General features: G+C 44.9%; 1 protein-coding gene across 3 annotated transcripts in view; it reads right to left on the reverse strand.

Moving 5' to 3' along the window:
• Nucleotides 1-23,195, reverse strand: part of RSBN1L (round spermatid basic protein 1 like) — a 124,069-nt gene that overhangs the window by 59,254 nt on the left and 41,620 nt on the right. For all 3 annotated transcript variants that reach the window (XM_029615044.1, XM_029615043.1, XM_029615045.1), the window contains exon 2: nucleotides 8,187-8,303. In XM_029615044.1, the coding sequence (XP_029470904.1) occupies nucleotides 8,187-8,303 (117 nt within the window). The remainder of the gene's footprint in view (nucleotides 1-8,186; nucleotides 8,304-23,195) is intronic.

The raw sequence follows: 23,195 nt of genomic DNA on the forward strand, positions 1-23,195 counted from the left end.
ACAAGGAAAGGCTATGCAATGGTCGAAACATAGAGCCTGCTGAAAAATCCAGCACCAGGTTAAGACGCCACAAAGGAACCAGCAACTGTAAGAGAGACCGAAGGAGGCCACATCAGGATGGGATGATAGGGAGACCCCACTTACTGTGCCTCTGAAACATGTAAGAGCCGTAACCTGAACCTTCAAGAAATTAAGGGACAATCCTTTATTCAACCCATCCTGCAAAAATTCCAGAATAAGCAAGAAAGAACACCGCACTCCTTGCACCAGGCCTCGAACACTCTCCAAACCCGCACATATGCTAGAGAAGTGGATAATTTCTGAGCGCGGAGTAAGGTAGCAATCACTGCAGAAGAATCTCCTCGCTTCAACAGGTTAGCCCTCTCAAGGGCCAAACCATAAGACAGAACTGAGCTGGATCCTCGTGAAAAATCAGCCCTTGATCCATTTCTGGTGGAAGATAAAAGGGATCCGCCGCCAGGACTCTTCGCAAATTTGCATACCACGGACACCTGGGCCAATCCAGAGCCAACAGGAATACTAGCCCCCCCTGGATTTCGATTCTGCAAATGATCCTGTCCAGCAAGTGCCATGGAGGAAAGGCATAAAGTAACTTGTCTTCCAGCCAGACCTGAACGAAAACATCGATGGCCAGGGACTACGGATCTCTCCTGTGACTGAAGAATCGAGGAATCTTTGCATTGCGAGAAGTCACCAGCACGTTTAGGGATGGAAGGCCCCAGGAATCCACTATCTTGCTGAAACTCCTTGGCGCACCTTCTGGATCCCGAGAATTCACATTCTCGGGATCCAGACTTTCCCTACTGAGAAAGTCTGCTCGTATGTTGTCTTTTCCTGCAATGTGAGAGGCCGAGATCATCTGAAAATGTTTTTCCACCCATTCCATAAGTTGGTCTATTCCCTGCGACACTTGCAGGCTCTTGGTTCCTCCCTGGCAACTGATGTAGGTCACAGTCATCGCGTTGTCCGTGGCTGAACTGCAAACATGCCAACCTGACCGCCCAGGCTTCCAGGCGAGTGATGTTCCAGAGAGGGTCTTCAACCATCCAACAGCCCTGGGCCATCAGTTCCTGACAGTGAGCTCCCCAACCTGGAGACTCGCACCAACCAGTTCAGGGAGTGCAAGGAAACTTCCTTTCTCAAATGAGCTTCCTGCAACCACCATTGGAGGCAAGAGCAGATTTCCATCAGCAAGTGAAGCCAAACAGAATAGTCCTGAGACTATGAGTGCACAGCACCACTTCCAGGGTTGCTGCCATCAAACCGAGCACCTGTAGATAACTCCACACCGTCGGGCGGATAGTGTTCACCAAAGGCCTGTAAACCTTGAAAAACTCCACCCAAGAAAAAGCAGACACATCCAAACCAAGCCCAGAAGGTACTGGAGCTGGCCCAACTGAACTGCCATCTCCTGCAGAGAAGCCAGTCAAGAGAGTACCAAGATCTGGTGCATTTCCAGCCAAAATCGAACCCAGACCATCATCAGAATGAGAGGATCCAGGCTTAGCAAAATCCGAGGAAGACAACTCTCCCTGAACATTCGAACAGTGCTGACACATTGGAAGACAGGTCAGGCTGAGAAGCCCTAATATGAAGGGCAACACAAAGAGAAAGGCGCTTAAGGCTTCTTATTTACTGGCACTATGAGCTGATAACTGCATTAAAAAATGCACTGCTAGTGCATCCCGCTGAAGCATATCACCACACTCAAAAAAGTATATGTGCAAAAGTAGCACCTAGCATGGCGAGCACAACACATGTGCAGAGCCAACACACTGCGCACACCGACGTCCCATAGAGGGCAGTAAAGCATGCCCAAGAGCACACGAAAACGCCATTGTGGCCTACTACACTGTGCATAGAGAAAAGACTACCAAGGGGCATGCTCAACCCGCCAGGCTGCCCAGTTTCCCTAACCCCAACGGGAGCAGGAATGTCAGGACAGCGCACCGAGCACAGAGACTGAAGGAAGGCCTAAAAAACCCCTAACTGTCTCTGTAGGTAAAAATTCTTCGTTAAGTTTAAAAAAAAAAAAAAAAGTATCAGAGCTCAGTGTTTACCAGCTGAGTACAGAGACAGCCTCCAGCTACAGGGGGAGAGGGCATCTACTGCCACTGCCACTGCCACACTCAGCCTTCTGTACCTGCTGCCTTTCAGCTGTACAAGCAGCTAAGTCCATGCCAGGAACCTGCTACTGGACCAAGACACACCTCTAAGGAACCACGGAAATCACTTCAGGAATTCTCAACTGGGGGAGAGGGGGGAATCTTTAGGTCTCACCATAGGAGAGCGGGGCTTTTGTTTCTCAATTTAAAATTCTCCTTTCAAAATTCACAGCAATCCCTAAAGGGAGATGCATGTCCACAATCTGCTGGAGATGGAGAATACTGGCAGGCTGGGGTCACTGCAGCAGTATATATACTGTGACAGCTTGCTCCATCTCCATCTACTGGCAGGGGAGCATAACCCACTGGTCCTGAGTCCTGTCTACATACTAGGAAATTATGCTTTGCTCTTTATTTGAAGTGAGTGTTCCAGAGGCTTGGTCTCTGAGTGTAAGAATATAAGAAATTGGGTCAGACCAAGGGTCCATCAAGCCCAACATCCTGTTTCAAACAGAGGCCAAACCAGGCCACAAGAACCTGGCAATTATCCAAACACTAAGACGATCCCATGCTATTGATGCAATTAATAGCAGTGGCTATTCCCTAAGTAAACTTGATTAATAGCCGTTAATGGACTTCTCCTCCAAGAACTTATCCAAACCTTTTTTGAACCCAGCTACACTAACTGCACTAACCACATCCTCTGGCAACAAACTCCAGAGCCTCACCGTGCATAGAGTGAAAAAGAACCCCCCCCGACCAGTCCCAAATGTGCTACCTGCTAACTCCATGGAATGCCCCCCAGTCCCTCCACTATTCAAAAGTCAAACAACCGAGTCACATGCACTCGTTCAAGACCTCTCATGATCCTAAAGACCTCCATCACATCCCCCCTCAGCCGTCTCCTCTCCAAGCCGAACAGCCCCAACCCCTTCAGTCCCTCCCCATAGGGGAGCCGCTCCATCCCCCCCACCATTCCGGCCGCCCCTCTCCGCCGCAACTACATCTCTCCTGAGACGCGGCGACCAGAACCGCACACAGTACCCAAGGTGCGGTCCCACCACAGAGCGACACAGAGGCACCATGACATCCTCCATTCCACCAACCATCCCCTTCCCAACAATTCCCAACACTCTGCCTGCCTCCCCGACTGCCGCAGCACACCGAGCCGACGATTCCAAAGCACCATCCACCATGATGCCCAGACCCCCCTCCCGGATGGCAGCTCCCAAAATGGAACCCAACATCGCGCAACTACAGCAAGGGCCATTTCTCCCCACATGCAACACCCTGCACTCGTCCACATCAAACCTCATCCGCCATCCGGATGCCCAATCCTCCAGTCCCACAAGGCCCTCCTGCAATGTACCACAGCCCGCCCACAACTCAACTACTCCGAACAATCCCGTATCATCTGCAAATCTGATAACCCCACCCATCGCACTCCCCTCCAAACCATCCACACATATACCGAAAAGCACCGGTCCAAGTGCAGATCCCTGAGGCACCCCACCGTCCATGCTTCTCTTGACTCATCTAGGTGAGCTAGCTTAAATGAAGGGATATCTAAAAGCATTTGAGAAGCCGTTCGCAATGTTCGCACTGGGCAATATAGTTTTAAAGCTGCATTTATGTTATTCTTGAAGAAATGGATAAGAACATAAGAAATTGCCATGCTGGGTCAGAACAAGGGTCCATCAAGCCCAGCATCCTGTTTCCAACAGAGGCCAAACCAGGCCACAAGAACCGGGCAATTAGTCAAACACCAAGAAGATCTCATGCTACTGATATAATTAATAGCAGTGGCTATTCCCTAAGTAAACTTGATTAATAGCAGTTAACGGATTTCTCCTCCAAGAACTTATCCAAACCTTTTTATTTTTAACCCAGCTACACTAACTGCACTAACCACATCCTCTGGCAACAAATTCCAGAGCTTTATTGTGCGTTAAGTGAAAAAGAATTTTCTCAGAACATCCACTATGGCCAGACACTTGGGGGCAGATTTTAATAAAGTACGCCCGCACGAACAAGAGTACGCCGGATTTTAATAGACACGCGCGTATCCTTTAAAATCCGGGATCGGTGCGTGCAAGGCTGTGCAAAATTGGCAGCCTGCGTGCGCCGAGCCGCGTAGCCTGCCTCCTTTCCCTCCCCCTGCACCTTCCCCTACCTAACCCACCCCCCAGCCCTATCTAACCCCTCCTACCTTTGTTGGAAGTTATGCCTGCCTGAGGCAGACGTAACTGGCGCGCGCCGGCTGCACAATTCCCCCGGCCCGGGAGCAGTTTCGTGGTCTCAATCACACCCCCGAAACGGCCCCAGGCCAGAACCACGCCTGCAGCCCCGCTCCCCGGATGACACGCTTCCCGGGGCAGGCGCGCGCAGGGGGAGGTTGGGGCAGGTTTTCAGGTGGTAAGCGTGTATCTTACGCTCGTACCCCTTTGAAAATCTTCCCCTTGGTGAAGAACTGTGGGTTCGAGGCCAGCAACAGCAACACCCTGTACTGAAAGAGTCACTCGCCCACCACAAACTGGAGACTCTTCCTGTGGCCTTGGAAGATCTCGATGTGGGTGTAGGCATCTTTTAAGTTGAGGGAGCAAAACCAATCTCCTCTTTGTAGGAGGGGAATCAGGGCACCCAGCGAGACCATCTGGAACTTCTCTTTTTAGAAACTTGTTCAAGGCTCTCAAGTTGAGAAGAGAACGGAGTTCCCCTGTTCTCTTTGGAATCAGGAAATATTGGGAGTAGAACCCCTGCCTCTGTTGCTTCAGCAGAATGGGCTTGACAGCCCTGGTAGTTATGAGGATAGCGAACTCCACCAAAAGTATTTCCTGATGCAAGGACTGACCCCAAGAGGGGCACGGGAGAGAGTGTTAAGGAGAACACCCAGGAAGTTCAGTCGGTATCCTCGATGAACGAAACCCACCAGTCTGAAGTAACACTGGACCAACGGTCCAGGAAGAACCGTAACCGGCCTCTGACCAGAGGGCCATGCATCAAGGGTACTGGCAGTTGGCTTACGCTCCCTCGCAGCCAGTCAAAAGCCCATAGCGGGGCTTGTCTGGGGCGTTGGCTGAGGGGCCCGTTTCTGTCTAGGGCAGGCCCTAGAGCTCACCCGCTGGGACTGGGTGCGAGAAGCAAGAGGGTAGTATTTCTTCTGATGGTAGAAGGATCTCCTTGGGCCCTGATGTCTTTCTGGCCGAGGACAGCAGGTCCGACGTACTGGCCTAGAGATGCTGCAGGGTCTCACGATGATCCTTTAACTGAGCCACAGCATCCCTCACCTTGTCAAAGAGGTTCTTGCCAGTACACAGCAGGTCTGCAAGCTTCTCCTGCACCTCCGGGCGAAGATCCAAGGCCCGAAGCCAGGCCATCTAGCAGGCACCAATTCCATGGCCGCCACCAAAAACGGATTGGTGGAGCGCACCTCATGCTTGCCACATTTATGACCCTGCTGGACGACAGCTGAAAAAGCATCCTACTGCTGCTGGGGCACGTGATCGGTCAGGTCCTGGATCTGCTTCCAGAGGTTTTGAGAATATTGTGTCATATAAAGCTGGGAGGAGGCAATACAGGCAATCATCATGGCACCCTTAAACACTTTCCTATCCAGCGCATCCAGTACTGTGTGTTCCTGTCCCAGAGGGGCAGAGATATGGGTGCGAGAGCGCTTGGCCTTAAGGGTCAACTGGTGAGGGAGTGGACGCTTTTCAAACCCCGTGGCATGCTGAACCAAGTACATTACATCAGCCTTCCTGTTCACCGGAGGCATGGAGATTGGGTGTTCCCAAATTCTAAGGAGAAACTCCTTGAAAATCTCATGGATGGGAACAGCTACCACCTCCTTCAGGGCATCCACAAACTGGAGAACTTCCAGAATCTTGTGTCTGGCATCCTTCTCTGTAAGAAGTTGGAATGGGATGGCTCCAACCATTGCCTGCACAAAACCAGCAAAGGTTAAATCCTGAGGATGACTGCAAAAACGACATCCCCGAACGTCATGCGATGCCCCCAGGCAGAGGATACACACCTCATGCAGATCCATGAGGGACACAGTACGAAGGCACTGGGGGCACCGACAAAAACCCAACGATGCCATGACAAAAACAGCCAGCAAACAGTCAATGACTAGCGGACGCCGGAGGACACTGCTACTGGGAATTGACCGTACAGAAGGCAAAAACGTCCCGCACTGCAGACTAAACTAAAGCTGGGAAGAATGGAGAGGGACCCGGCACAGGAAAAACGTTTTCCAAAGGAAAAAAGAGCACAAGCTCCACAACCGCGAAACGATAGCTCCGCGGAAAAGAAGAGACTGAAGAAGGATCCTGCGTGGATAGTGGCATGCTGGGCATGCTCAGTGTGCCAGTCAAAGTTTCTAGAAAGTTTGACATAAAGTTTCTAGAAACTTTGACATAAATTTTCCGTGCCTGCCTCCATCTGATGATGTCATCAATGTGTGAGACTACCATCCTGTTTGTCCTAGGAGAAAAGAAGATTCCAGAAGCCAGGAAATGCAGATCATTATCTGTCTCTCTTTTGCAAGTATTAGCATTACTGAGTTACTAAGCTACCAGCACCAGATTCACTTCTGTACAGCCTTTTCTTCCCCAGTTCTTATGCAAAGCATTGGCACGGAAGGAGACATCTGTAAAGCTTGGTCATGCTTGCCTGGATCAGAATACACTCTTCCTGGACCATGCAATGCCTGTCCAGATATGTTATAATCAATTTCAACCTTCCCCTGGACATACCAGTCCTTATTTCACAGTCCTCCAAAGTCTAGGCAAGGAGTAGAGGACAGTAATTTTCTACGATACATACTTCCAAAATCTAATGGGCATGGAGGGAAAGAATGCCTATCTGATTAGCATAGCAGAGTCTTTTCCTGGAAATGGTTACAAGCAAGTTTCAAAGTACTCCATCACAAAAGAGACTGCTACAGTATTTGGCCAATGTCAGCAGGGGGTGAAAAAAGATGCCATAAGCTTGGAACAGCCTTCCTGAATAGATGCATCATGCCACCCATCTCCAAGCATATTCAAGTCCTATTTAAAAACCCACCTTTTCGAGGCTGCTTTTGCATCTTAAAACCTGGCTCTACATGATAATAGTCTTTGTGATAATACAAAAGCTTCCCAACACTCTGTCTTCTCTGTGCCTTTTGACTACATTGTAAACTCCAAGAAGCAGGGAAGAGATTTTTTTTTGTGGGGGGGGTAGAAAAGGAGGCTGCATTTCTGCATTTCTGTTTTTCTTCGTTTTCCCACTTCCTTCTGTTCTGTGTGGGCTGGCAGTAGGGGCCATAATGGCTTCTCCTGCTCTTTGTGGGCTGGTGGCAGGGACAGGCACCAACAATTAAATTTCGGTTCCCCAAGCAACCAGGATCTTTTTCAGTCCTGGTTATCAGATAAGCAATGCCTTCAAATCACACAGGACTGCATGATTTACAGATGGGAACGTATCATATGCAAAGGTGACTGTTCACATTCCTGAGAGTCAGTCTGGCAAGGTTACAAAAAAAAAAATAAATCATGAAGCCATTTACACTCGGCAACAGCATCATTTCAATTTCAATGATGCAGTTTTACTTCAGTGACTTTTCATTAGACCTTCTAAATTACCTCTGCATTTTACCATTTCCTTCTGGCCCTTCCCGTTTTGATTCTTCACCAATTACTTTATTCTTTGTTCGTCTCAAAATTGTAAGTAAAAAAAGTTTTAAATGACATCTCTTATACCATCAGATCTTTAGTCTTAGTGGCAATAAAACTGCACATCCAGTTTATCAATGCTTTTTAGATTTGGGAAGGGGCTGAACTGATGCCCCAACCATCGGTGCTACAGCTCTCACGGTTTCAGCTGTCGGCTAATCCCCCCCTTTCATACGTACGTCTATCCTGGTGCCATATTTGTAACGCATCCGCACATATCCTTCAGTGCCTTTCAGAAAACTCAAACAATTGGCACAGGTAGTGTAGAAAACAAAGACGTTGCTTTCCTGTATGAGCAGAATTTTTAAAAAATGCATTTGCATAAAACCCCGCTGTCAGTTACCTTTTTGTATCGCCTTCAGTTCTCCATTCTCCTTCTTGATTTCATTCATTGCTTTGTGTTTCCTTTTTTCCTTTTGCTTCTCCTTTCCTCTCTCTCTGACTCGGTCCGTGATAGGATCTGAAAAGAAGATTTAAAAAAAAAAAAAAAAAAGGAGATTTTTGGAATAAATGAAAAATCTTTGGCACAATCCTCATTACATCTGGCCAGTGGAATTAGACAAGGCAATGTTCTAACATTTTCAGTAGCCAATTGAAAACAAGTTGTTTTCTGCAGATTGCTTACATTGCTTGCATATGCATCAACACAGCTACTGGTTTATTCTTCCGAAATTACAGTTTAGAAGAAATGGAATATTAAGTCATCAGCTGCTGTCACTTTAGCATTTTGTTGGTTGGTATATGCTTAATTTTTATGTCTTTTTTTCATTGTTACCCACCTCGAACAGTGGATAAGATGGGATACAATATTTATTTAAACACATTTTAAGTGATGATCCTTGGGGGGGTGTGGGGGGAGGGAAGAGAAGGAGAATGGCAGGAGTCCAGTTTAGCTCTGATCCAACACAAGGCCCATTAGGCAGTTTTCCAGAAGCAAGGGGACTGAAAACATGGAAGATGGAAAGATTTTAGCAAGATCTGTGTACTACAGTGTGGTTTCTCAAGAAATAAAACATTAAATAAATAAAACTGTGACCACAGATCTGCTTAGCTTCAAATTGGAAAAGGCCAGCAGATTGCTAACTCCAGTGGGTATCCATATTCAAGAATCTACTGGAGCTTGGAGCAGATTCAAGAGAAGTGCTTGACCTTTTGCAATAAAAATAGAAGAAAATATACGGACCTTAGTAAAAACAGTGTATTTAAAAAAACAACAACCCCCAACTAATCCCAGCAGAAAGCCAAAAATCATTTGTTGCTCAGCTGTAAAAATGCACATGGGCCACTGGCAACCTAAAAAAAAACCCCCACCATAAAACAGAATGGCACACCACCAATTTTAGGTTCACAATTCAGATCTCAATGACCCGTCATACAAACGCTTCCAAGTCCTAAAGCTCAAGCTCCTACTACCTCGTTAAAATAAGGCAGAACACTGCTACCAGTTAAAAAAAAATGGCATGGATCAATTTAAATTCCCTATAGTAAGTAACATTCCTAGGAAAATCCAGCAATATTAAAGTTACAGGCTAGCAAAGATTATTAAAATGACTGCTAGAAAGCAGCATGAATGCCGCGCCATTCACCAAAAGCATCTTCAGCTGGTTGAAATCCCAACTAAAACCTGCCACCCAATAAATTGTACTAACCCTTAAGGACGCCACCCAAACAAGCTGCTTTTGCTACCATGCAGATAGTTTCTCTTTCCAACCCTCCCCACCACCCCCCCTCAAAAAACATCTGGCAGCTGATACTGAAAGCGCACGGTACATCTCTGGGCACCATCTCCGCTACTGCCTTAAACCCTGTGCAGTAAAAGCACTTTCATGTCTGGATTCTCCCTCCATAAGCTATTGCCTGCAAGCACAGCCATAAAGGCTTGCTCATGGTTTAGCAGGCTTGGCATAGAACTCTTGTAGACTGGACTCTACTGTTCGGTTTTACTACTTGTAATGCCTACCATGTAAAAATATTTCTGAATTTCATGACCTGGGATTTAACTTTTCAAATTTAAGTTATGAAAAATGTGCAAACCTTTGTTTTTGGCATGGTGTGTTAAGACACCAAAACACAGACAATTCCCCAGGGCTATTCTCAAATCAACAAAAAAAAAGGAACACACTGTCATCTCTCTCTTTGATTTCTATTTTTAATACTCGGTTCTCAATACCCTACACAAAAGCACTACTTAACCAAGAAAAAATAAATTAAGAAAATATTTGATTTAAAAAACAAAAAGGGAAAACCTCAAACAAAAGATTAAACTTCTTTTAATGCACGCAGTTGGCCTTTACAGAAAAAAAATTTCCTAGTCCACAATCAACTTTTTTTTTTTTTTTAGTACTCTTTAGTACAAATTTTTCAACAAGTCATTATAACAAGTCCAACTATTAAGTATCCGTTCTGAAACACTTCCCTGCGACTACACATCCTGCTATGAATTTTAGCAGTCACAGTGGATTACAAATGTTATTTTACCCCTAAGGAAGCTAGTTTCAGCGAAACACCGGCCGTGCTGTTGGGTTCGCTATTCACCAACACTTTGGACTGTTGTGGGAAGAGCGGGAGAGAGAGAGATTGACTCTTTATAAGGTTAGGCTAACAACTATGTAGACGTAGAAAGTGCATCAAGCTAGGGCAAGAGTACATTGCACAAATCTCACCTGTGTGTACCTTTCCTTACGCCAAATCACATCAAAGCTTCACTGGTGTGTACTGTGCTGTTGGTACCTCTGACTGTGCATGTGAAACTGCCCCCAAACCCTAGACCACCACCTACACCCCCAGAGGCTCTCGCTCTCCCCCTCCCCTGAAACAGGATTTGCGATAAATATCGCAAATCCCGATTCAAGCATATCGCGCACAGCATAACACCAGGAAAAAAGGTGTAGTTATTTCCAGCATTAAAACATGCGATAACGTGCGTTATGCTATCGCAAGCCATGTTAAACACCCCTCATTTTCATAAACTCTGTCCAAATTCCTTCCCTTGGACTAAATTTTCAAAATTTGCTTACACAACTTGCGATGCGAAAAATAACGTATTTTGATGAATGACTGTTTAGTTGTTACTATATTGGAGTTATTACTGCCAACCAGAACATGCCATACTGGGTCAGACCAAGGGTCAATCAAGCCCAACATCCTGTTTTAACAGAGGCCAAACCTGGCAAGTACCCAAAAACTAAGTCTATCCCATGTTACTGTGCCCGGAGGCAGGCGTAACTTCTGCATCAAAGGTCAGGATGGGGGTTTGGGTAGGGTTGAGAGGTGGGTTAGACAGGGGAAGGGAGGGGAAGGTGGGGGGGTGGCGGAAGGAACTGGGAAAGCCATCAGGGCTCGGCGCACGCAAGGTGCACAAGTGTGCACCCCCTCGCGCGCGCAGACCCCGGATTTTTTTTTTTTTTTTAAATCGGGTTGCGCCAACAAATCTACGCCCACGCGTATCTTTTAAGATCTGGTCCATATTGGAAAGCATGGGTCCCAATACAGATTCCCGAGGCACTCCACTACCCACTCCCCTCCACTGAGAAAATTGTCCATTTGTGGGTCATTCTTTATTTAGTCCCCTCTATACAGTGGTGTGTTTATCAACTCTTATGCGCACATCTTTACGACCAAGCTAAACAGCAAAATGCAGCAGTTCTGAATCAATGCTGACATAGCCACGCTGCACCGACAGGTTTAGCTCAGGGCCAAGGTCTGTGCGTAGGCCATAGCGACTTCCGTCTGCTAAGTGGTGATGGTGTGTTAGGAATCAGACATCAGTGTATGTTATATTTTGTTTAAATATCAATAAAATGTGATAACCTGCCTTTTACTTCGGGAGCATAATATGTCACATGTGACCTCTCTCTCATGCTATTTCAAAAGCACAAAACTGCAAAAACACCAGATGCTGTATTCCTCATACAGTGATATCCCCTTCTCACAAGAACTTGAGGGCACCACACTTAGGGATCAGCAAATTAGGCCCAGGTCCTACAGCAGCAGACTTGTTCTGCCTAGATATCCAGTTGTTCAAAGAGAAACATCATGTGTCTTCATATTTCAAAAAGAAAAAAGGATTTACAACAAGCTGTGTTCTTCCAGTTGGCTCACTGAAACATATGAGGGCAGATAAGAACTGTGAGATCCATCTAATCTGCACAATTTACCTTCCTAATGCAATGCCACAGACCCCAGTTGATCTCTGGCAAAGAAGTGAGGGGAAGGCACTAGGGATACTCAGCACTTATCCCAGTCTTTCCTGAATTTTGGTACTGCTTTTGTCTCCACCACCTGTCCTGGGAGTCCAAGCCACGCATCCAAAGTTTTCATGAAGAAATACTTCCTGAGGTTACTCCTGAGATGGGCCCCTTAGAGCCTCAAACTGTGATCGCCTGTCCTAGAGCATTCCTTCCTCTCAAAGTTTGCTTCTTGTGCATGAAAACCTCCAACCTATCTAAACATCTAGCATATCCTCTCCTCTAGAATAGACATAATTAGGCCTTATTTCATTTTAACGAGAGAGAGAGAGAGTGGATGAGGACTCGCTGCAGAATGCATAAACAAAGGCACTACTTTTACTTAAGTGACTTGTCCTGTAAAATCAAGCTCAGACTTGCAAAGTCCTTCCCTGAAGTTTCAAAGGGAAGACATTCCTTCCTTTAAACAGCAATGCTAGAGTAATCTTTTTTTTAAATATCAAATTGCTTGGGGATTTTTTTTTTTAGTAGCATTGCCAACTCAGAGTTTTGAAAAACCACTCGCCTGGCAAGACAGTTTAGGGCTCAGGAGCGAAAAGCCATCTTCGGCCCTGATCAGAAGCATCAGCTACAGGGAGCCAGGGAGGTGGCAGTGGCAGCATTAGCTCTTCAGCCTTGGAGCCCCCGAGGGGGGAGGCATTATTGTCGGCTCCCAATAGAGCCTTGGCGGCAGCAGCTTCAGAGAGATTGAAGAAAAAAAAAAAGAGGGCTGCACTGGGATGGAGACTGTGCACTTCCTAGGGAAGAAATGCACTCACACCACTTAACTCAGGCCAGGCTCACCTATAAAAAACATTTTTCAAAATGTTATTTTGTGGGTGAGAGAGCGCTTATTGAGTGCAACTAAGTCTGGGAGGAATTTTCAAATGATTTTGGGTCTTACTTTTAGATCTTTTTTTATCCCATTTTATATCTTTTGAAAATAAAATAATTGGTGTGTACATTTATCACTTCTATCTAGTCCCTAAGCGATATACAACACACATACCTAATTAAAAGTAAACAAACTTCCAAATAAGTTTGATTATGGCTCCAAAAATGTCCTATTTGACTCTATTCTTCAGCTGTTCATATTATACTTATACTTCATCTGCAACACTGTGATATCTGCAGAGAGTTCTGATCAGGATCTCCATCAAGTCACTTTACTTAACGGTGGTAATAGGTAAGCAGGACTGATTCTTAAAAAAAAACCAAACACAAACACACCACCACCACCACAAACATAAAATAAATCAGATCAGTAAAGCAGAGTCCTGTGGGCCCAACAGGGCAGCAGCAGTGAAGGTTCATTTCCTGGACCAGCAGGTGCTGGGGAGGCCGTGGAGAACATGCTAGTCGCTCCAGAGAAAATGACTCAGGTATCCCATAAGGGTAGTACCTACAAGCAGGATTTGGAGTAAACAGCCACCAGCTTCCAAAGGAGTTCATAGTCTGGAGCTCTCTACCGGAAGCCTGGTACTGCAATGCCCGGGTTAGAGAGAAGAGCATGGAGCAAAGCTGAGGAAAACATTCAAGAGCTGCAAATGAAGGCCTAGGGTGCCTCAATTCCAACTTCCCTGGCAGAGAGGGAGACAGGGAGGGTGAGTTTAAGCAGAATCCAGAGAATGGAAACTCAGGTGCAAAGGAAGGTGAATTAGGTTAAAGAGAGAAACCTTAACGATTTTCTTTTAAACTCTAACATAATAATTTCAAAGAAATCCCAATACTGCTCCTTTACCAGAGAAAACAATATAACTAAATAAAAGTTTTTTTGTTTTTTCATTTTTATAATTTGTTTGGCTCGAGTTTTATTTCATTTTTTTGTGAGTTTCTCTCTTCCCTCTAGTCTCTTCTACGTGCAGCATCTAAGAAGCATACAACTAATACTGCTCCTTCCGTATCAAATATTTTTACTTTCAAACCATCATATTTTTTTCAATTCTTGGTATTTTTTCCCCATAATTATCCTGCTCCTCTGGGGGTAGCCACATTAACAAAAAAGTGTTAAACTACCCCCCCACCCCATTCTGAAACCAACTGTACCACAAATGACACTGCTTACACTGGATGAGTCACATCCCATTCCTCAGGAACTCATTTCCCATTATGACATCAAAGAAACTGCAGGGGAATGGCAGAAAGACTAAAAAGCGACAAGTCAGCTTCAGCGATGGAAATTCCTGGGTGCCTAGAAACTGGCAGACCCAGGCCCAACAAAAAGCCATCTCCACTGCTGCCTGCAGGGAATCCAAGCAGAGCTGTCACTTACTGTACACACAGAAGAGGCTAGAGGGAGAGAACCCCCCCCCCTCCAAAAAAAAACAAACAAAAAAAAGACTTCAAGCCAAACAAAATTCTAAATATAAAAAAAAAAAAAAAAAGCAAAAATGAAATTAAAAATGTCTGATCTATAGACAAGAAAAAAAAAAACAGCAAAAAGTTCCAAAAACAAAGTATTAAAATAAAAGCAAAAACAGCATAAAAATAAGTTACAAGAAAAATACATTCTTGTCTTGGCACCTAAAATATTTTAGCTGGTACCAAAGTTTTCTAAATATATTCTCTCTCCTGCTTGGCTGTGCTTCAGTTGATACAGGGTTAATTTCCCTACACTGTGATGGTGGGGCTTTTGTTTTAAGTGTTTTTATTTTACTTGTCCTGGGCAATATTTGCTGTGTTATGTTATACGTGTTTTATGAGCATTCTTTCTACGCCACGTTTAACATAATTGGGTATCTGCAGAATATAAGAAATGCTAAAGAAATCAATTAATACTAGTTAGAGGCATTTTTGAAATACTGTACATTGAAATCCAAGCTCCTGTTAATTCAAAACAAGAAACAGCAAGAAAGCCCTAGCTGTTTTATTTTTCATTTATATTCCGCCTTTCGTGACTCGCCAGCCACTTCAAAGCAGATTACATTTGAGTACAGTAGGTATTTCCATAGCCCCAAAGGCCTTACATCTAAGGGCCTCATTTGCTAAGGCTTTTTCTGTGTTTATGTAAAAAAAAAAAAAAAAAATGTAGTGCATCAGGCCCTTAGATTCTGAGCCCCCCAGGGATAGGAAAATACCTACAATACCTGAATGTAATCTACTTTGAAGTGTCCTGAAAGGCAGAATATAAATAAAGTACTACTTTATATACAGAACAGCAATGCTTTCCTCTCATCTAGAGGGCTGACACTTCAGTTAGAGATAAGTGAACAATTTGAGGCCAAATTGAAAGGAGACAGGATGCAGCCTGACTCGAATTTGTTGAATTTTTTTTAAAAACGTCTTCAAGGTTCACTACAGAAACAAACCTGATGCAGCAGATCATTCCGCAGAATTGAGAAATGTTAGATTTCAAAACACAAATTTGGCCAACGTGAATCCACCACAGTCAGCGTTGCCCACTCTGAGAATGCATTAACAGACACAGCTCAACCTGCCTGGTCCCTGGTGCCTGTGTGCTGTGAAGGAAAAGAGGGAAGAGAATCTGCAGTTGGTGACTGAGCAGTGACCACAGGCCTCAGGGTTTAGTTTAGGCCAAATTCTGCTGTGCAGTCTCTGGTAATCTGTGTGTTGCACCATACACACACATGCCGAGTGGATCTGCTGGGGAGTCTTGTGTGCAAGACGCGGATGTTGTACAGTAACCCAGTGTGCATGATACCAATAATGTCTTAAGCTAAAACAATGTAATGCAGCTAATGGTTAAACCTGTGTGGTGTGCACTGACAGCTGCTATCAGATTGCACAAGTCCTCCCCTGCCTGATAACACTAATTGTGTGCTAGCGCCTGCTGCTGCTACTCCTGAGTCAACTAGAAGCTGACATGCTCCGACATGAAGTCAGTGCCACTGTGTTTTTGTGCCCGACCACCTGGCAACAGGAGGACAGGTGAGATCAGGAGGCTCTGCCACAATGTAGGTCTTATTCAATGGCCGGGGCGGAAATGCATCATAGTCCCATAGGCAGCTTATCTCAGCGCCGCACACAAAGTGCAGAATACCCCATTTCCCCTCCAGAGTCACTTCTTTAATACTGGGGTTCTGACTACGTGTGGCTGCGCATCTCCTCCTGGCCACGCTGGCACTTGCTACGGCAGATGACCCCGTACAGGCGACAGCCTGAGAAGGTCTGCTTCCACCGGCACCCGATGAATCTGGCAGTAGCTTAGGGAGCTGCCACCCCATATAGGCAATCCCATGGCTGACATCAAGAGAAGCAGATTGGGGTACAGCCACCTCCAGTTTACCAGTGACCTCTTACTATCTCTAGACTGTGGTCCAAGCCACATACAGGGAACACACAGAAGGTGGAAACAGAAGGTCACTCACACACAGATCCTTTCCCGGGTCATTGTCATTCTCTTTTGGTAGCCACTTCTAAAGGAATAATGGTCTTCTGAGCTATTACAACAGTAGCAGAATCAACTGACCCAAATCTCACCTCATCCTTAGACAGCCTATTAAGCAAAGCCGTCAACTTTATCAGGCCAGACCCAGTACTTTGTAATGAGCACCTCTGAAGCCGGATGTATTGGCAATACCTTGTTGTCCTACACCTCCAAGAAGCAGAGTCTCCCTAAAACTAGCAGTCTCCAGCTCTACAGTCTTCAAACTGAGGACCATGCAAGCTTTCTTTGTATAGCCAGCCTGGACTTCAAGGGAACCCACTATAAGCTAGCGCTGCTCCTTTCCCCAAAGGTATCAGGGCAGGAAGATGACGAAGGCTAGGAAAAGGGAGTGGGGAGAGAGAAAATTATTAAAAACTCTCCCCCCACCACAAAAAAAAAAAAAAAATCATTGGCTGGCACCTGAGCTTTCTAAATAAATACTTTGTCCACTCTGATCGGTCCATATAAATTAAGCTATCCCTGCAGGAAATCCAAGTCTAGATTTCATTAATCTAATGTCTTGAAGTTTGGCTTACAATGGTGGATAAACATAGTGTGGTGACTTCTGCATGTCAACAATGGAGAAAACTCTGAACACTAATAACTTCATCTACTAACACTCTTGGGGGGGGGGGGAAGAGAACAAAAAAACATAAGCTGATCACTCCCTGAAAAGGAGCAAAGTAAAATAAATATCAGCAGGTGATAAAGATGTTATGTTTTATGGTTTTAATGTATTGTTTTATTCTGTAATAGCTGTATGTGTGTCAATTTTGCAATCCATCCTGTACAACTGGGAGACAGTAGAATATAGGAATGTATAAATAGATGCAATAGATGCAAACAGACCAAACAAAAGCAACAAAAAATGAGAGAAATTACAGGGGGAAAAAAAAATACAGCTTTGTTTTCAATGCTGTTTGAAAAATGAAAGAAAAAACACGGTCATACTTATATTACATTTGTTAATGTTGCAAGGGAAGGAGGCCAACATACAGTGTAAATGCAATCCCCCACCTCCCTTAACAGACCACTTTGATCTGTCCATGTTCTTCTCATTTTAAAGTATCCATACACATACCAAATGCATATTAAACTTTAAAGCTTCTGAACGAGAATGCTCTTTCCCTGGAGGAAGCTAGTGAAGGTTGTCAGAGTGGACCTGATCAATTTGGAATTGTTTTTCTATGTTTCAATTCCCTGGATATTCTGTGGAGAAGGAAGTAGCAGGAGAACCCCTGGCCATGGTGATGCTGAGGAACAGGTCCTATCTCCTGCTATTTGAGGAGCAAAACCACTTCCAGGCGAAGTTGCATCAAGTGAGACCGATCTGGATCGAAGGCTGAGCAATGAGGCAGCACTGGAATCCGGGAGAAACACAAGCAGTACCAGGCTCCACAATCTTGAGCACCCAGCAATGCCTAGTAATTTTGAGCCATTCCGCCAGGAAGTGCTAGACTGTTGCTGGGTTTGGCGTGTGGTCAAGAACTTGGTCCAGCTTTGGGCTGGACTTGCTGAGCCGCTTTACGTTGACAGCATTCATGCTGTCTAGGGCATGCCAGAAGCTGCTGCTGTTGCAGAAGTAGATGCTGCATCTGGTATCTTTGAAATTGCTAGTAACTGCAAATAGTCTCTTAAAAGATTAGCAAGAGCACCTAGCAGAAGGTTGCTGTTCCGGTCCCAGTGACAGGGAATAGACCACCATGTTATTCCTTTTTTTGAACAATTGGTTTTACTGAGCTTTTAGCCGAAAAGATGATCACCTTGGCATGGAACATCCACCAGCTGGTCATGATCATCGTCATGGAGGTTGCTGGATCATAGCTAAGCCATGTGGTATGCTCCAATGAACACTTCAAGGTACATGCTGTGGTACAGAATGCCTCGTAAATGAAACGAATAAGATGATGTACACATTCTTCAGCATCTAGGAGTGGCTAAGAGTAGGTGACTTTGCCTTCACTGGGTAGAAGGAAAGGCTTCAGTTTCTGAATACAATCATGAAAGTACTGAATCAGATAGAACTGGTAGGCAGAAACCCATGCATTTAGCATGAAGCATTGGAATTCCTTCATACAAAAATTATCCAATAACTAGGGGTTCTTTCCCAATGGAGTATTTGAACATATTCTTGTTTCTTCACTCTTAATTGCTGATTCCAAAACAACTGATTGATAAGGTAACTGCACTCTCCCGAATCCTGGGGATTTTGGTATTCCATATCGAAGGTATAATTCTCTTGCAACTGTGTCACGGGAAATAAAATTTTCCCACATCCTTGTTTGCATTTCTTGTAGGATGTCATGGTCGGGGATAGCTGCTGTTCACCGAGCATCCAACATTTGGAGAAGACTGAAGACCTTTGTGCGAGGGATCTTAATCCTTGTGTACACCTACCCAGAGTTTTCCCCAACTTATCCAGAAACATAACATAGGAAAGGTCTTCTGGTGGCGATAAGTGCTTCCTCCCAGAGCTTCTGGGATTCCCGTTGACCACTCTTCAGTGTCTTCAGGTGAGGGAATACTAACCCAGGACACCAATGATGAAGTAGGTAATTGATGAGGGGTCCTTAGTAGTCTTGGAGAGTTATACTTCTAGCCTAGGCTCTTATCCGCATCATGAGGACTCTATCCAACTTGATGCCTTCATACCCCCCCCCCCCCTATTTAATTTCCCTGCTTTTCGCCCAAGTTATACAGTCCCAATTCTCTATACTTTCTGCACCCATTTTATGTTTTCCAGGTTATTCTACCCTGTTCATTGTTTTTATCCAGGTTATTCCACCCTGTTCATTGTAAAACAAGATTTTGTCTCTGTTATTTTTTTTTTGATGGTTGTAATGTAAACCGAAGTGATAATTAATCTTGTTAATTGAACCTCGGTATATAAAAGTTATAAATAAATAAATAATAGTGTACATCCTCAGATTGGCTGGACTCTGTTTCAAGTGTCTGCTATGGTCTAGAACAGTGGTTCTCAACCTTTTTCCAGCCGGGACACCAGAGAGATGGTTCTCACGTGCGTGACACACCGAACAAGGGGCTAAATGTAAACATACACTCTGCATCCACAGGAACCCCCTCGACCTCCAACAATGGGTGCGGAGCAGATCTAGGGCATTACCTGTAGAACTCACCATACAAAAAAAGATTTTGGTTCTTGTGACACTTCAGTAAAAGCAAAATTCCCTCTACTACCAAGCGGAATAGCCCTTCTTATGAAAAGACAGTAATTTACCACTAATGTATGTCCTATTGAGAAAACACAACAAATAAGACTGATACAAATGACTACATGTTAGTAAAATACCTCATCTCGTCACACACACAAAACCGATCTTCACCAAGTACAGAAAAACCACAAATTATAAATATAGAGACAAACTGGAATGGAAACTCAAAAGAGACTCTGCATGCAGTGCAAAACTAGTGAAATGGAAAGAGAAATATAGCACCTAGCATAGTATCAGTATCTGCAATAATGCACACAAACTAATCCAAAGTTACACCTGCATTATGGAACACACTCAAACAGTAACAACCCTACCTACAAAAAGGCAACACTACAAATATTAAACTAGGCCCTAAACACTAATACACCTCCTATTAGGAAAACAGATTAAGTCAAGCTGCTATAGATCCCCACACAGAAATTTGTAAAGTTGTACTAATAAATGTTACAAAACAGCTGATGAAAAGAACATCCAACAATGAAAAAGTCATAAAAATTGCAATAAAAAAAATCAACTTAAAGAGTCACCTTTACTTACCCTCTCCAACAATTCTTCTACCCCTTTTCCCTTGCAAGCCAAAAGCACATAGAAGCAGCAGTGGCTGCTGAAGCTCTGTCCTCACAGTCCTCTTCCTTAGGGCCCAAAACCAGTCACTCACATACCCCCCCAATTAGATTGCACAACCAATCACCTTCCCTGACCAGTCTCTCTTCCTCACACACACACACCAGTCACCTCCCTGACCAGTCTCTTCCTCACACACACCAGTCACCTCCCTGACCAGTCTCTTCCTCGCACACATGCTCTGTCACTTACAAACAAGCTCTCAATCACACACAAATGCTCTCTCTCCCTCTGGCTCGCTCTCAATCACAACCCCCCACCCCCCTCCCAGCACAAATGGTAGCTGCAACAGCCTCCTTCTTCAGCCCCTGTGGCCCGAGAACAAAGAATCCCATCAGCGTAGGGGCTAACTCAGTACTTTCTCCCATCGCTGATCACTGGATGAGCTTCATTTTGGTCCGGGCCCGCACTGCTGCCAGTATGTTATGCACATACTTGGGAACTTTTGAATTATAGTCATCCTGAGATATCAACCATTAGTTGGGGTAGAGGACAGGCTCAGAGGCATGCGCACAAGCTTTTTCTCTTATGCACTCTCACTCTTAACACACTCACATGTTGACTTTCTTGCTCATTTTCAGACCTGCTTGCTCACACTCCTCGCATTCTCCCACACGTACACTCCCTCTCCCTACCAGCGGCAGCAATCTCATTTGGGCTGCCCAGCAGCCATGAAAGTCCTCCTCCATTTTCTTCAGGCCATGCCCCCTTCTTCCTGCCCTACCAGCCAATCAGAGGCTTCCTCCCTTTTTTCTACTTCCACTGGCAGGAAGAAGGGAGGAAGCTTCCCATTGGCCCGCAGGGGCAGCAAAAAGGCAAGAGGCTTCCCATTGACCCGCAGGGACAGGAAAAAGGGAAGCATAACCAGGGCAGTGGAACCCTGGGAGCCATGACAAACCTGCTGATAACTTGGCAACACACTGGTGTGTGGCAAAACACCGGTTAAGAATCGTTGGACTAGAACCACTTGGCCGGAGTTCTGATGAAGAATTCACCCAAACCAGAAATACTGGGGCTCTTCTTCTTGGGAGTAGAACCGATACACTGGAAAGGAGAGGTTGGAAAGTACTCTCCTTTTCTTTAGCCGCCATAGAGGTAAAGAAATCGTTCATCCACTATGCTATTTGGTTAATGGGCTGATGAGCCCTTTGTCCTGGCATAGGTGGTAGAACATCCTCTTCTGATACAAGTATGGAATTCTGCACATCTTCTGGGAGTTATAAAATTTGAACAGGGGGCCAATTTGATGCAAAGGGTACCAGACAGCAAATGGGATCTGGAGTCTCCAGGTGTAGTCCTTATTCCATTAATTTTTTTGGCATTAAGAGCATTAGTAATTGATGGGGGATAGAGATATTGTATCCAGCGGGCTCCCTTTAAAATCTTTTGTAAGCTGGCATACAGCTGTATTGGAAGCACTGACATAACTTGATGGTGGAGATGTTGAGGATCAGTGCAATTCATTATCTGGGGTATAAAGCATAGAGTGCATCAAAGATTGTTTTTACATTAGACTTGTGTTTTTCTGGCGCTAAAGACTTATAGATAAATGGTACCAATGATGCCAATGTGTCAAGCCTTGACAATGCCACGCATCGATGGTGCCGATACACCAGAGACTCTGCTTTTTGCGCACCGGCTGCTCCGCAGAGTAGTGCCGCCTTTTTTTGATGCATAATTCTATACTCGACCCTGAGGATTTGGCCTGTTCCACTGATGGGGGACGTACTTTTGAAGAGCTCCTGCTACACTTAATTCCCATAGAGGCAAACAAGGCAGCACTTTGGGAGGAGGACCAACTGCAGCTTCTAAAAGACCTATGCAGTTCCTCCATTTTCTAGGCCCTGGATTTCTGAGCTTGAAGGAACATCCATCTGTAGTTGTAAAAACTGGCCTAGTCATGGCCAGTCCATGTCAGCTGCAGCAGAGATTGTGCCAATCAGTAATGGATATTCTCCTGCCAAACAGTCCTTGAATCTTCCGATTGTGGGTTTCTTCTTTCTGGACAGCATGAGGGGGAAAAAAGGTCTTTAAAAAAAAAAAAAAGGGCTGTTTGGAGACTCCTGAGGCAGAGACGCAACTTTTAAAAGGGAAAGGTTTTGAGTTTTTACGGAAAAATAGGAAGAAACAGAGGTACATATCCATCCTGGTGCTCGGACAAAAAAAAAAGACTGAGGGGGCAGATAAGGCAACACCGGCGTGGGAATTCCTACACATGCTCAGTAGAACAAAAGCTCTATTAGCTGAAAGACAGGCCCGTTCAGTGCCACTCAAATGTACTAATTCATCCTGATCATTATTGGAAAATAAAATTTTAGATTCTCAAGTAGCCTGGCTCTGGGGATTTTTTCAGTCCTGCTTAAAAGATATATGAATAGTTTTCCCCTGCCTGTACAGTATTTAAAATCAGTGCAAAAAATGCAGTTTATTTCTGCAGCTGCAGCATTTTTTTATTTTTTTTTTAAATGGCTCAGCAATTTTCTCTACAATAAAAAAAAATGGTATTTTTCCATAAAAATGCTATAAATGATTATGCTTAAGTAAATCCTGCTGAAATTGCAGAAGCCTGATAGCCTTCAACTCTGTAACAGTTAAGATCCTGTAGTCTCTCATCCCAGACAACCAGACTTCAGCCACTGTAGCTAACCCTCCAAATCACACTGACTTACATGTGCATGTCACACTTTACCTGGACCCTCTTGGCTTCATATGCATAAAGCCCATAATGTATTAATTACAAGAACCTAAACAATGACTTCTGTTCTTGGCTGTCCCTGGACTCCACCTTTTCTTTGGCGCCAGATAGCCGCTCTCCCCTGGACCAGCCTCTGCCCAATTCCAGCACAGAGGTTTTTTTCCAATGCTGCTGTGGAGATGCTGGC

Source organism: Rhinatrema bivittatum, chromosome 9 (assembly GCF_901001135.1).
Source record: "Rhinatrema bivittatum chromosome 9, aRhiBiv1.1, whole genome shotgun sequence".
NCBI classification, from domain to species: domain Eukaryota; kingdom Metazoa; phylum Chordata; class Amphibia; order Gymnophiona; family Rhinatrematidae; genus Rhinatrema; species Rhinatrema bivittatum.